The following is a 14989-nucleotide window of genomic DNA, read 5'->3' on the forward strand; positions in this document are numbered from 1 at the left end:
ACACACACACACACACACACACACACACACACACACACGCACGCACACAAAACACATACAAACACACACACACACACACACACACACATACTGCTGCTGGTGTATTTAATAAACCTTTTTTAATTATTTATTTTCTTCAAATGCTACTATTACTATGTCAAGAACGACTTTTAGAAAAAGCACAACAAAATACCTCCTCTTAATGTATGTTCTCTACAAGTCTTATGTTGTCCAGTCTTGCACTTTAAATGTCTGTATGAGCAATGTCTACGTCCATACTGTCTTATGTCCATGTATGAGTACTGTCTATGTCTATACTGTCTATGTCCTTACCTAGATTAGTCTATGTCTGCATGGGAGAGCAAGAAACACAATTTCAAATTCTTTGTATGACCAGTGCATGTAAAGAAATTGACAATAAACTTGACTTGATGATGTTCTTCTTAGTGTCCTTCTGTGTGTTGTTAAACAGCTTAATTGCCCATGGGACAAAGGACTTCCTTAGTCTGTCAGTCCTGCAGGTGAAAGCACGGAGTCTGTGGCTGAACAGACTCAGTTGGTTAGTGAAGGTGGCGTTAAGGGGGTGATGCTGATTGTCCATAATAGAGTCTAGTCTGCTCAGTGTTCTGCTCTCGGTTATTGAGGTGAGTGTCTCCAGTTCCATGCCCACCACTGATCCCGCCTTCCTCACCAGTCTGTCAAGGCGTCCAGCATCTCTCTTCCTGATGCTTCCTCCCCAGCACGTCACAGCAAAGAAGAGCACGCTGGCCATGACAGACTGGTAGAACATAAGCAGAAGTCGGCTGCAGACATTGAAGGACCTCAGCCTTCTGAGGAAATAGAGCCTGCTTTGGCCTTTCCTGTATAGTGCATCTGAGTTTGTGGACCAGTCCAGTTTATTGTCGAGGTGCACTCCTAGGTACTTGTAAGTGCTGACAGTCTCCACTTTCTCTCCCCCAATAGAGAGACAGGCAACAAGGGTGGGATGGAGCGCCTGAAATCAACCACCATTTCCTTGGTTTTGGTGGTGTTCAGGTGCAGCTGATTGTTTTGACACCATCCCACAAAGTCGTCAACCAGTCCCCTGTACTCCTCCTCCTCTCTTATACACCCCACAATTGCAGTGTCGTCTGAGAACTTCTGCATGTGGCATGTCGCAGAGTTGTAGCTGAAGTCTGTCGTATACAGAGTGAACAGCAAGGGGGAAAGCACCGTTCCTTGTGGCGCTCCTGTGCTGCTCACCACTGTCTCAGATGTGATGTCACCCATCCTTACAAACTGGGGTCGTTCCGTGAGGTAGTCAGTGATCCAGGTCACCAGGCCAGGCTCCACTCCCATCTGCACCAGTTTATCTCTCAGCAGCAGTGGTTGAATAGTGTTGAAAGTGCTGGAGAAATCAAAAAACATGATTCTCACAGCACAGCCACCCTTGTCCAAGTGAGAATGTATCCTGTGGAGGAGATAACACTTAGATATTACTTAGTAAACATTCATGTAAAGATTAAATTTGGCAATAGGCAGCCCAGTTTCAATGAGCAGCATAGTTGCAGTACCTTTTTTGACCATTTTCTGCACAGTGTCCCTTTAAAAAGCATTTTTAAATCAACATTTGTGACATATTCCATGATTGAAGGTGGGCTAACCGGGCGAATAGACCAAGTGTGACGCGATTGAAGCGACAGAGAATCGCTTCTGTGCAGCAAGAGCGATACGAGCGATTGAAGCGACTAGAGTATGTCCGTTACAAGCAGAAGGCAAAGCATTCCAACATTCCCATTGGCTGTGGTCACTGACCTCTATACAGTCATTGGCTGTCGCGGCTTGTCGCCGAACCGCGTCATAGCTCATTAGCATAACATAGCCAGGAGTTCAACTACAAACTGTTGCTCTTGTCGAATCGCCTCTTGTCTCCACAATCGCTCTTGTCGTGCGACTCAACACAAAGTCAATTACTTCCGTCGCTCGCCTCGCTCTTGGTCTATTAGCCCATTTACCGGACAAATAGACCAGCTGTGACGCGATTGAAGTGACAGAGAATCGCTTCTGTGCAGCAAGAGCAATACCAGCGATTGAAGTGACTAGAGTTTGTTGGTTGAAAGAAGAACGCAAGCATTCCAACATTCCCATTGGCTGTGGTTACTGACCTCTATACAGTCATTGGCTGTGGCGCCTTGTCGCCAAACCGCATCATAGCTCATTAGCATAACATAGCCAAGATTTCAACTTCAAACTGTCGCTCTCGGCGTGCGAATCACTTCTAGTCTCCAGAATTGCTTTTGTCGCGCGACTCAATATAAAGCCAATTACTTCCGTTGCTCACCTCGCTCATATCGCGCTTGGTCTATTTGTGCGGTTACACTGTGCGGCTTTTGACCCGATTTTGCCACGATTTGTCACTCGCACGACTTTTTGGGAATCGGGGCAATTGCTCTATCTGAGGTCAATCATGAGTCTCACATCGTGTAGTGTAGGCCTACATGGGGTAACAACGAGCCATTTTACCTCATGACCAGCTTGCGTTGTGTAATCGTAGGGTAGCCTACTGGGGTTGCAAGAAAATCAAAACCGTTTGAAATCCTGATCGTCCCTTGTGAGTAAACACACAGTGGAAGCAGTGCTACGACCCAATTTGACACTAGAGCGTATTAGTGTTGCCACACGTCCTGTTTTTTTCCTGGATTGTCCCGTTTTTTTGTGGTCTGTCCAGAAAAATGGAATAACCTATCCGGGACACGTTTTGTCCCGTTTTTTTACTTCCTCAGTAAGTCAACTGGTCTCTTCAAACCGTCCACAAAACACATGTTAATTTGACACAGATACTCTCTAAGGGTCACTTTTTTGAAAAAAAAAGCGCTGGCCACGCAAAAATTCAATATGGCGGCCATTTTTCAAGATGGCTGCCACTGCGACTGAATGGTTAGTGTAAAACCCATTAACTTTGGTTTAAAAACATGAAATTTGGCTCAAATACTCTCTAAGGGTCACTTTTTAGTAAAAAGCACTGGCCACACAAAAAAATCAATATGGCAGCCATTTTTCAAGATGGCCGCCTTTTCTACTATTGGTTAGTGTAAAAGCCACTTACTTACAAACATGAAATTTGGCTGAAATACTCTCTGAGGGTCACTTTTTAGAAAAGAAGCACTGGCCATGCGAAACTTCAATATGGCGGCCATTTTTCAAGATGGCCGCCATTGCTACTAAACGGTTAGTGTAAAAACCATTTACTTTGGTATAAAAACATGAAATTTGGCTGAAATACTGTTTGAGGGCCACTGTTTTGGAAAAGAAATTCAATATGGCGGCCATTTTTCAAGATGGCTACTCAATAGTTGGTGTAAAAGTTGTTTACTTTGGTATAGAAACATTTGTTTTGGCAGAAATACTCTCTGTGGGCCACTGTTTTGGAAGAAGGCCCTGACTACACAAAAAACAATATGGTATCCATTTTTCAAGATGGCTGCCATTGCTAATGCTGTTTTTAAAATTGGTACATATACAGTAAATCATGGTCTAGAATCACATATCCTCTATTCACATTTACAGCTGCAAAGTCCTGTGCAACTGAAACCCAATTTAAAACATTGTGCATTTTCCCTGGTGCTCTGTTTTGCAGCCACACACACTTGATAGTTATTCACAACTCTCTGCAATTGTTAGATTTGCAGTCTATTGTTTACCAAGCTTTTTCCGTCCTCAGTCAGCAGGACTCGCTTTTTGTTGACCTTTGGGCAAACATATCAAATCTAGCCTCATCAATGTGGCTGGACCATCCATCTCTTGTGAAGTGCTCTCTGCTGAATGCAGATGTCACTGTGTTGTCTCCATGAATGACCTTTGCTCAGGCACAGTCATACAGTAGCTGAGTTACTTGCCATTGATGCATCATCAGTCCCCGATTAGTTTGGCCAAAATGTCAAATATTCTGAAAGCCAGGTTAGGCTCTGGTCGCCTTTGCTTTCGCTGACTTCGACCAGAGAACGCTGCTTCAGTGTTCCATGCAGAGTGCCGCTGGAAGGCGGGGCACACATGAAAGTTTATGGGGGAGCAAAAGCTCTGCTTATTTTTTTGATTGACCGGAGGGACTGAACTTCAAAGTTCAAACATTAGCGCGAAAGAACATACAGCAATGCCAACCATTATCCATCGAAAGGATTAAATGAAGTGGTTTGCCAGGAGGACAGTTATTTGTCATCTTTGCAACCTCTATCAATGTAGGTGAGTCATGCAGATGTGATAATCAAACACTTGGGTTTGATATCGTCGTAGTGCCAGTGCACAGCTGTGGCCACGTAGCATTGTGGCTATCTTTGAGTTTAATAACATTGCTCACAAATTACCAGCCTGGTGGGAATGTGTACCGGCTTACTGTACGTCAACCTGTCCCTTCAGATAATTTAAGAGTAGCCCATAAATGTCCGGAAAAGAGGTGTTTCCATAGATTGGGTCATGGGTGCTTGTTCCAAAATAGTTGTCTTTAGCCTATGTGCGAAAATTGGGCAGCTCTCAACTGTGGACGCCGACCGATGTGTCCCAGTGTTCTACAACTCAGATGTGGCAACCCTAGAGCGTACACATGCACAAATGACCAGGCAACGCTATTCACTCTTGAGCGCCTCCTCGTCTCTACCTCAGGGGCGTATAGTATTGGCTCGTTCAAAAAGTCGAGAATCCCAAGAAAGCCGACCTAAAACCTTGGGAAAGGGGGCATGAAGATTTGGTGACGCAATGTCAGATCCATAATTATCGAGGTTGATCTCAGGCGGAAGTAGGCCTATAGAACAACGAGTTCCCAAGTTTTGTATGACGACACACGCATCATCAACATGGCGCCCATGCATGGAACTAGCATGTAAACAGTATCATAAATGCTAAAATAGCCTATCATCTTGTAATCACTATCAACAACACCAGTTGATGTCATTCAATTGCAGATGTACATTTGTCAGTACTGCTGGTCTCTGACTGTTTGAATTAGCCTACTTAAGCTTAAATGATATGTCGTGGGTGTGGAGGCTCAAGGTGAGGTGAAAAAAAGAAAAGAGAATCAAAACAAAACACGCATGAATCCCGATTGTTCCGGGACAGAGATAGTCTAGGAGATGAAACACTTCAGAGAGCGCCCATAGGAATGAATGGGGGAAATTGGCTATGCTAATATGGCGCATACTTGCATATATCCGACCTGTCCGGCAACAAGAGCCAATTGCTTGCTGAGCTGCACTGTCATTTATCAAATCATCTCGCCCCCTCGACGCATGCACTTTTACGATATCTTAAACCTAATCAGTATGCCTTCAGAATATGCTTCCGCTGGTCGGTTGCTGATGACATGTGCGGTTCACATCCGGTAACTACACTTCTGAATTTTTCAACGTGTCTAGTGAAATTCCGTGCATGAGCAGTTCAACACATCAGTAAGAAAATTATGATTTACAGCGTTGCTTTCATATATACGGCCAATCTGAGATAGCCATTGTGAACTAGTTTTCATTGTGATTCCAACCATATGGGTTGTGGGTCGCTCCTTTGTTCCATTTCTGTGTAATCATTCATTTTAGGATGCCCAAACATATCCCCCCCTTCTGGTTTTCCGACAAATCGCACCCTGGTCTTACTAATCTGAATTAGAAGCCCCGACGCATAGCCAATATGTCAGCCTAGTGTTCTATCTCCCCTTAGCAACAGTATCTCTGTCCGGGATCAGTGGCGTTCACGCGCCAAAGTCGATTGTCACATGAGCAGTGTCGTCAGCTGTCTCGAGAGGTCCCGAGATCGTGAAGGCAACATATATCCCCTCCTCATTTTTTGTCATTGGCAGTCCCGGGAAACAAGCCTGTCGTGTCGCAGAGTGTGAGCATTCGGCTCATATCTGACCATCGACTTGTGTGAGGACGTGAGTCGTGAGATGTGAACTTTTAAACCTGCAGTGTGATCAGGGGCTTAATACCCGTGATTGAATACAATATATCACAAAAGTGAGTACATCCCTCACAGCTTTTGCATATCTTTTTGTATATCTTTTCATATGAAAGCATTAAAGAAATTTCACTTTGACACCATGATTAGTGACCTTTTAGCAATCTATTTAACTGCTTAAATTTTCTGTTCACTCAGAAAAAAACAAAATTCAGTCATTAATGTCACAAAAGTGAGTACACCTCAGATTAAAATCCGGTAGAGAATGGGCCGTGTTGACTCTAATTGTCTCGAAATGAAAAGGGATTAAAAGGGAGGTCATCAGTGTGCGTTTCGACCTTTCTTTGCATTGAACTTTTACATTTTGAGTGTGCACCTGGCTTAAATAGATTGGTGTGAGATTTGAATGCTAAAAGAAACATGCATGTCAACATGCACTGTGACTACTGAAGCAGATCATGATATTCTCCATCGGATTGCTGTATTTCAGATTGCCAATGTTGACAGCATTCATGCATTCCCAAACCATGTCGGTCTCACTACCATGCTTGGCTATTGAGAGGATACACTTTTTTTGTAAAACTCACTTGTTTACCACCACACGTGTGACGGAGGTCATCTTGCACCTCTTCACCCCCCTCAGGGATCGAACGTGCGATCTCGTCAACTACAACGGTCCGGCAATGGGAGACACAGTACGATACCGCTGGGCCAAGAGACTAGTCTCTCGGCCCAACGGCACGAGACTGTATGAAGCTATCGGAGGGAGGTTTACCAACGTTCCACGCCAACTCTGTGCTAGTTAGCCTCCATTACACTCTCACCCTTAAACCCCCACTCCCATCCCGGGTCAGCGACACCACTGTGACGGAGGTCATCTTGCACCTGTTCAATCCCCTCGGGGATCGAACGTGCGATCTCATCAACTACAACGGCACGAGACTGTATGAAGCTATCGGAGGGAGGTTTACCAACGTTCCACGCCAACTCTGTGCTAGTTAGCCTCCGTTACACATGCTTGACACCATCTAAAGTAAATTTGTTTATCTTGGTCTCAAGAGAGATGAACAGACCAAGGATAGAAGACCTAGATGGTCGAAACATGTTGGCATTTTAATTTCAATTATGAGTAGCCACAGATAACAAAGGCTTTTTTAATATACCTCCTTCTAGGTCTTCATCGGGGCGAAGTGCTTTGAGTGCCTGGGACCTTCTGCTTTCTTAATTCTGGATTTCCCAACCCCAAGAGAACCATTTTGGAAAAAAACATTCCACACACCTGAGCGCCGGGTTGACTTCTCTCTTTTTAGGCTATGGAGGTCATTTGTACCCAGGGCCATCCAGCTATTCAACATCACACAGAAGGACACGGAGAGAGAGATCATCATACGTGACTGGACTGTATAAACATACCCCCACTCCTGCGTGAGCACACTGCAGGTACTTGGAAAAATAAAATTTTAACAAATATATGGAGGTCAGTTACATAGGGATGGTGAGAGCAATATAGAACTTGACTTAGGGGGTACTCATGGCACAACGAAAAGGCTTGGGGGTACACAAGAGAAAAAAGGTTGGGAAACACTGCTCTACACCCTACCTACACTCCGCTTCTTCCTCATCATGGTGTCCGAGAAATCACTGGTGTATTCAATGTCATCATTCCTGTCATCTACTGAATGATGGAGGCTTGTCAGGTCCATCAATCGTAAATCAACCACGAGTCGGACAGCCCATTCAAATGCATTGGCCGCGGAAGTGTGGCCCAACCACGAAAAACTGGGCTTTATCGTGAAGGCACCACGATTGTTATAGATTAGGGGATCACTTAACTGCCCATTTGAATAGGGCACTCTCTAAGCAATCATCCGTTTATCATAACCTAATCAAATGTTTTAAAAGACTTTAATAGCATAATTGTGCTTGAGACATACGGTATCAGGGCCGGCCCAAGCCTTTATGGGGACCTAAGCAAAATTTTATCCAGGCCCCCCATAGCCCCACCTATGGCTCCTGTTTCCATTGTGGCAGCAAGTGGTACATGAACAAGATATATATGACTAGGGAAAATGGTGGTGAGTTCAGTTCAGTGGCGGCTGGTAGTCTGTCAAACAGGGGAGGCTGTTCAATTACAATATGTCCAGAACGCAAAAATAAAGGGGGGGGGGGGGGGGGGGGGGGGGGGGGGGGGGGGGGGGGATTTTGACACACATCTTACATTGGTCCTGAGCCACATATGGCCTCACACACTAAAGGACTCTTGTTGAAACAATGTGTTAATCATTAATCATTATCCCCCTTGTAGCCTATTCATAGGGAAATGTTTTTATTATTATTATTATTATCATTAGGCCTACCTCCGCCACAATGATGTGATTTAGTTTGCCTTCGTTGTCTTTGTTCATTACTGGGTGCACGGCTTAACTTACCACTAGAGGTCGCAAAATCTTTAATTATTTACCAGACATTGCCAACACAGTAGGAAACAAGGACTCGCCACTCACGGGACTTGGCAGTTAACCAGTTGATAAGACACCACGAAAGCTCAAAAGAAACGGTTGTTCTTCCTTACCTTTTTCACCAAGTCAATATTAGGCAGTGCTCTGCTCTGCTCCTTGATATTCATTTTCTTCTCATAAGGGCGACTAGTATTCGCCAGAATTTAATCCACAATGCTTGGCATTTTGCATAGCTCTTTCTTGCAAGCTAGCCCTAACGAAAAGTAGGCAACTTCAACTTTTGAATTGGGAGATTAAAAAGGATAAGGACATGCCACTAAGACTTTATTCGCAACACTAGTGTCACTAGGTTTACAAGAATATACACAAAACTGGAGTACACCGCAATGAATAGCTTCCCCACTGGTTACCACGACGAAACTTCTCAGTCAAATTAATAACATATCCGCATTTCGAAATGAAATCAACTGTAGCCTACTGACACGGGGTTCACCCAATCACAAGTCGGAGCTCCAGTCTCCGGTCCCTCCCCCCTCCTCTCTCTTCTCCATTCACTCCCAGTGAGGCTCAGTCTCAAAATCAAAAAAAATTCACGGCAATAGCCAATGACCGTTTAGCATTTTGCCATTGAAAAATCGTACAATCCCACATGCCATTGAAGTCCATTGAGACTCGACTCGCTTGCGTTGTCATGAGCGGAAAAAAACTCGTGCGAGCCTCGGGATCTTATAACAGATTGGTTTCATCTCTAAGTTGAGCACATGCATTTTCTATGGAGCTGGGTCTGAAATAGCAATGTTATTAAGTTGTGTAAAGCATTAGTTTACATACTATTCTCCGTGATTTTGGACAGGAGGCGGCGCCTCCCTTGTACTCAAAGAGGAATCGCCTCTGGTTCAGTTCTTCCTGGAACTTTGCTGCTGATGGGGCCCCTGGTGGTGTGGGGGCCCTATGCCATCGCATAGTTCGCTTATGCCTCGGGCCGGCACTGTAGGCCTACGTAATGCTTGCATGCATACAATATTTTTGAATAGTATACTATATATATATATACTATGTATATATATACAACTGTAAGAGCATGTCCATGACAAGTATACTGCAAACAAGTTACAGTTGTCAGTTATATCCGTCTCAACGGCATGCAGACATTCACTTTTTGGCTATACTACGTACCTTCAAAAAATAAAATGAGGCTCAATTTTCACTGTGAGAAACTCTATTATCAGTCCTTTCAAAAAACAAACAAAAAATACTGTACAAAGGAAACATTTTGGTGAAATTCTGCTGTGACTTTTGGTAAGTGTCTGTTCCCACGAGACATTGCGCAATATGAGTTTGATTTACAAAAGCTTAATAATTGGGTGAGGTTATAGATCGGTGATTCATGGCCACGTGACGATATAGCGTGTGATACAGTTGGTGTGTGTGTGTGTGTGCGTCCATGTGTGTGAGACGTGTGTGTGTGTGGAGTGACACAGCGGGCGACTTGTGTTACCCCCTTCTTTTTCCAAGGAATACAATGGACATTGTACTATGCAGAGTGACTTCTGCAACTTTGTTGGTCACTTTTGTCTTGGCTTCTATGTGCCACTCAGCTAAGGCACAAGTGCCACTTTATAATTTGTCTGGGTGTGTGTTGTGTGTGGGTGGATTGGGGGGTGGAAGGGTGAGGTGTGTATAGTGTGTGTGAGTGTGTGTGTGTGTGTGTGTGAGAGAGAGAGAGTGAGAGCGAGAGAGCTGCCTTGGCTAAAATGTATGTAAGAGTGAGCTTTATGTGGTTAATATACACTTTGTGTAAGGATATGTGTAATATCTCGTAGGTAATCTTTATTTCTCTCGCTGACCCATGGGCACTGGAGGAGGTGTGACAGGCAGCAATGCCCAGCAGGTATTAACAGCTACCTGTACAATCCTTTTATGCATGTATGCTACTTGACACCTTAATTTCCCTCTGGGATCAATAAACGATACTCTACTCTACTTCACCCAAAGATTTTGGCTTCGCACCTAGTCTGGCGAAAGCCTCCTAGCTCGGTTCGTTCATTGTTCTGCCAATCAGCTAACAGGTGAGAGAGGTGACGCAGAACTCACCTGCGGAGTCCGTTACTAATTCATACTTTTGACGTGTTATTTGTATGCTTTTGCAACACTATATCGTAACAGTCATGTTAATAAAGTAAACCTTGAATTTGAATTTGAATTCGGAACTCCAATTAATTTACATTGCAGTGTGTGGTCAGACCATCTCCCACCCTCCACGGAGACGGATTCCTCATAGCAATGGGTCAGGAGTTTGTTTAATTTTTTTTTAAGTCACCCTAACTTACTGTCCAAACAATTACTGCTGTGTTAAGTCTCTTGGTGTTGCATTGCCTTTGGGATGATATTTGGAGTATGTTGAGACTTAAAAAATAATAATAATAAATTAACCATGCCCTCATTAGAATGGCCAGAATCTGCATTGTCGGGCACTGACATTGCATGTTGATATTTTAATCATTAAGGACTCAAACCTGCAACACGCTGATCCCAGGACACATTTGCTAACTATTACGCCTCTTCCACACCAACCCCAAGGTTGGCTATTGTCACGCATTGGGTACAGTTGGGTCAGAGTTGGTTTGGTGTGTCTGGGGTAGTTAGGGGACGTTGGTGGCCGTCGGGAGACTTTGAGCATGTTCAGTTGGGTGGAGGAGCGCGTCGGTGTATCAACTGGCGACTCCAGATGATTGAAACACAGCGATTGGTTAAGACGAAGGTCTATCACTCTTAATTCAGGGCATATTCATTCACACCAGGATTGATATTTACTAAGACCAATCACCATTGCTTCTAACATCTGCAGTCGCCAGATGTCACGGCCCAAGATAGTAAGCCCATACGACTTTGTTGCTGTCGACCAACGTTGACGGAAGCACGTGAGCGAGAACTTGTTGTCACGATGTGGGTGTTATTAAATACAGCGCATTTGCAGTCGGCCACAAATATGAACGAGACGATGAGCTCGCACCGGTTTGCTCTACTAACACACCACGTGTGAGGAGTGGGGGGACAGGCAATGAGGAGGAGCTGAAGTGGGGACCTGCGCAAACTTGTGTAGAGGTGTGAGACAAGACCCATATACACACGTGAGTGAGTTGTTGACCAACCAGTTCATGGGCGCGTGACCTCGGAGGCAGTCCGCCGACGAGCGTTGAAGGGGATGACTGCAGCCGCATTCATCCCGCGATAGTTTTACACCATGTGACATGTCACCTCGTCAACGCAACGTCGACGAAATTTCGAAGTTTGACAGGAAATCTAACCGTCATGCAGCATTTTCATCCAGGGTGCATTGCTGTCTAAATGTGCATGCATGCGTTGATGACATCTCGATCGCACCTAGTAAGGTGGTGACATATCACATGGTGTCAAATTATCGTGGGATGAATGCGACTGCAGTCAGATCTTGCAACCTCTGCAGTTGCTTATCCCCTTCAACGCTCGTCTGCAGACCGCCTCCGAGGTCACGCGTCCGTGAACTGGTTGGTCCTCAACTCACTCACGTGTGTATATGAGTCTTGTCTCACACCTCTACACAAGTTTGCGCAGGTCCCCACTTCAGCTCCTCCTCGCTGCCTGTCCCCCAACTCCTCACAAGTGGTGTGTTAGTAGAGCAAACTGGTGCGAGCTCATCGTCTCGTTCATATTTGTGGCCGACTTTAAATGCGCTGTTTTAATAACACCCACATCGTGACAACAAGTTCTCGCTCACGTGTTTTCTCTCCATCGATCAACAAAAATCTAAGTCGTATGAGCCAGAGAGAGTTTATGGGTAATACGAGAGAGGAATCTCGCTACTTTTTCCGGGTGGTACTGTCCACTAAGTGGCGCCATCCAGACAGCGCAGAGGAGCGCCAAGGAGCGCAGAGGCTGTTGAAATGAATGGGATCGCATGGAGCTCAACCACGATGCTGCCATTGCTTTGGGAGAGAATTGGTATCATCGTTTCATTTTATTTTTCCAAAAGGCAGGATAGATTATCCTTTCAAACAGCAGTTAGTTTGAATGTTTAAACTTGCTGGATCTTTGTAAAATACGTCTTTATTGTCAATACACGTCACGAGTGGCTTCACACACTGCGTTTAGATTGGTCGGCCGGCTGCATTGCTGTGATCACGACGACCGTAAAGCAATTTTGTTAGCAAGATGCTAGCGGAGCCTGACTCATAAATGCCAACGCTGTAGGAAATCAGAAGGACATAATTCCCAGGTTATTGTACATTTCATTGAAATCCACATTGGTTTCTCAGAACTTACAGTAATATTGTCAAGTTTCAGCAGACAGCGAGCACAATTGTCAGTTATTAGCGCCAGCCTTATGAGCTCTGCTGTCTCGACAGCGCTCCCTAGGTGAACTGCAGGCACGGGTTTGAGGGCGAGATTCAACACTGTATGTAAACCCACTGTGTATGAGCCTAGTCTTTTACACCGGTAGTCGGGCTCCATGCCGGGCACTGATTGGTTTGTGCTACTCCAAGCAGGGCGTGGGTGGGCAGTTGTTTAAGCAGTAGTGAACTCACAAACTCCTTGAGTTTCATTAGGCTACACTGTGTTTGTTTAAACAGTTTCTAACACAATGCCCAGCGTGCCCTTTTCCTCTTTTGCGAACTAGATAGCAGTGAGAGAAAATAAGTGGAGTAATGAAACCGCGAAAGACATAGCCTAGCGTTTTTATGACCAAGAGACAGAGAATGGGGCACCTAAGTCACGGCCTCTATTAAAAATAATTACTGGGCTTGAAATGAGTGGTTTTTCAACACTAATCCAATCCTTGGACCTCCACTTATGCATGGATAAACTATGAATGGGAGGGGGAGGTGGGGGGGGGTTGGGGTGGAGGGGTTAATCGCTATTCCGACATAGTGCTATTCCGACATGCCGCTATTCCGACACTTTTTAGGGGTTAGGGTTAGGGTTAGGATTAGGGTTAAGGTTAGGGATGTCGGAATAGCGGCATGTAGGAATGGTGGTGGACGGTGGAAAACGTGTCGGTATTCTGACAATAGACATTAACGTCGGAATAGCGACATGTCGGAATAGCGCCACGTAACCGTTCACGGTGGGTGAAGTTGGCTAGGTGAGTTTAGGAACAACTTCTAGCCGACCAGGGCCAACGCAAACCGCCAGACAACTGTCTGTGTCGGGAGTTGGCACCAAACGTTTTGGTGTAAAATCGTCTTTAGTCTCCAAATCCCTGTATGAATGACTCAGTGGTATGGAGGACAGCAACTGGTGTGTAGATGGAACAGAATTACTGTGTTGCATCATAAAAACGGCTGCCCCCTTGCATGGGTGAGACATAAATGCAATTTCGTTGTGTGCGGTGTGCACTTTCACTTCAAAACTATGTTGTGCTTTTGTTCTAGGTGGTGCACCCTCATCATCGTTTCAACCACATGCCCGGAAGGCAGGCTGTGTTGGTGTCCGTGTTCGTCTGGCTGTTGGTGATCGTCCCTCGGGTTCCAATGCTGGCCTACAGCCACATCAAGGGCAGTGGGCAGCTAACCCAGTGTCTGTTTTTCACCCCTTTTAAAAAGCCGTCCCCAGCCATCCTCATCCTGGTGCGAATGCACCGTATCCTGACTGTCCTGGAGTTCATCTTCCCATTTGGAATGCTGCTCTTCTGCTCCATCCGCATTTCCACCGTCCTGAAGAAACGACGGTTTGGGAAACGGCTGAAAGAGCAAAGAGCCATGCGAGTGTGCATCGCCATCGTCACGGTGTTCCTGGTGTGCTTTTTGCCGACCACCATCACGACCCTGGGCATGTGGGTCATCCGCTCGTACCGGCCGTGGGACTGCTCGGCCTTCTACACCTTCACCCAGCTCACCATTGTGTCTTTCGGGCTGAACTTCCTGAACTCGGCTCTGGACCCCATCATCTACGTCTTCTCCAGCTCCATGTTCAGGAAGGCCCTGCTGGAGGCCCTGCCCCGTGCCCTGAGGTGTGGCCAGGAGGAGACGACGGGCAAGAACATTTCAACATGTGGGATTGTGCTCCCAAACACAACTAGCCAAGAAAACTAGACAAACCCACTTTAGGCACTTTCGACAGAGAACCATGCAAGTGCCCATTCCTGCACCTACTCTTAAACTGGGTGACATTGTGACTGCAAGTCTGAGCGTTCAGGAACCCGAATGTTAGCCTGGTGAACCAGCGCCACTCGCTGGAAGGCAGGTTTATCAGGCTACCAGAATGTGACAACATCGTAGATGTGAGCAGGTTCATCTTGGTAACAAATGGTTACATACGAAAAAGTTCAGTGCGCTGAACGGATGGTTTACAAGTAGGCACTTTCGTCCTGAACGTAAGTGTGGTGGGGGAACAGGAACAGGCACTGGCCCTGTTGTGATCAGCAGTGCTTAATTTGATGGGGAGCAAGGGGGAGCTAGCTCCAGAACCTCAGACGAGAGCTCCGGAACCTTGGATGGAACCTCATGGAAATACATCACAGATCCCCCTCGGGGGGGGGGGGGGGGGGGGGAGCCACCCATCCTCTGCGCTCCAGGACCTCCCGCTTGACAAATTAAGCACTGGTGGTCAGCCTGAAAACAGTAGCTACTAGT

The 14989-nt window shown here is 45.7% G+C and overlaps 1 protein-coding gene across 1 annotated transcript; it reads left to right on the forward strand.

The window, feature by feature from the left end:
- Window positions 1-13789: 13789 nt before the first annotated feature.
- LOC134441964 (hydroxycarboxylic acid receptor 2-like) lies at window positions 13790-14408 on the forward strand (the record flags this gene model as incomplete). Its single annotated transcript, XM_063192345.1, has 1 exon — window positions 13790-14408. A coding segment is annotated over one exon (619 nt), but the record flags the coding sequence as incomplete, so codon positions are not given.
- Between the last annotated feature and the right edge of the window lie 581 nt (window positions 14409-14989).

Source organism: Engraulis encrasicolus, unplaced genomic scaffold, assembly GCF_034702125.1.
Source record: "Engraulis encrasicolus isolate BLACKSEA-1 unplaced genomic scaffold, IST_EnEncr_1.0 scaffold_1038_np1212, whole genome shotgun sequence".
NCBI classification, from domain to species: Eukaryota; Metazoa; Chordata; class Actinopteri; order Clupeiformes; family Engraulidae; genus Engraulis; species Engraulis encrasicolus.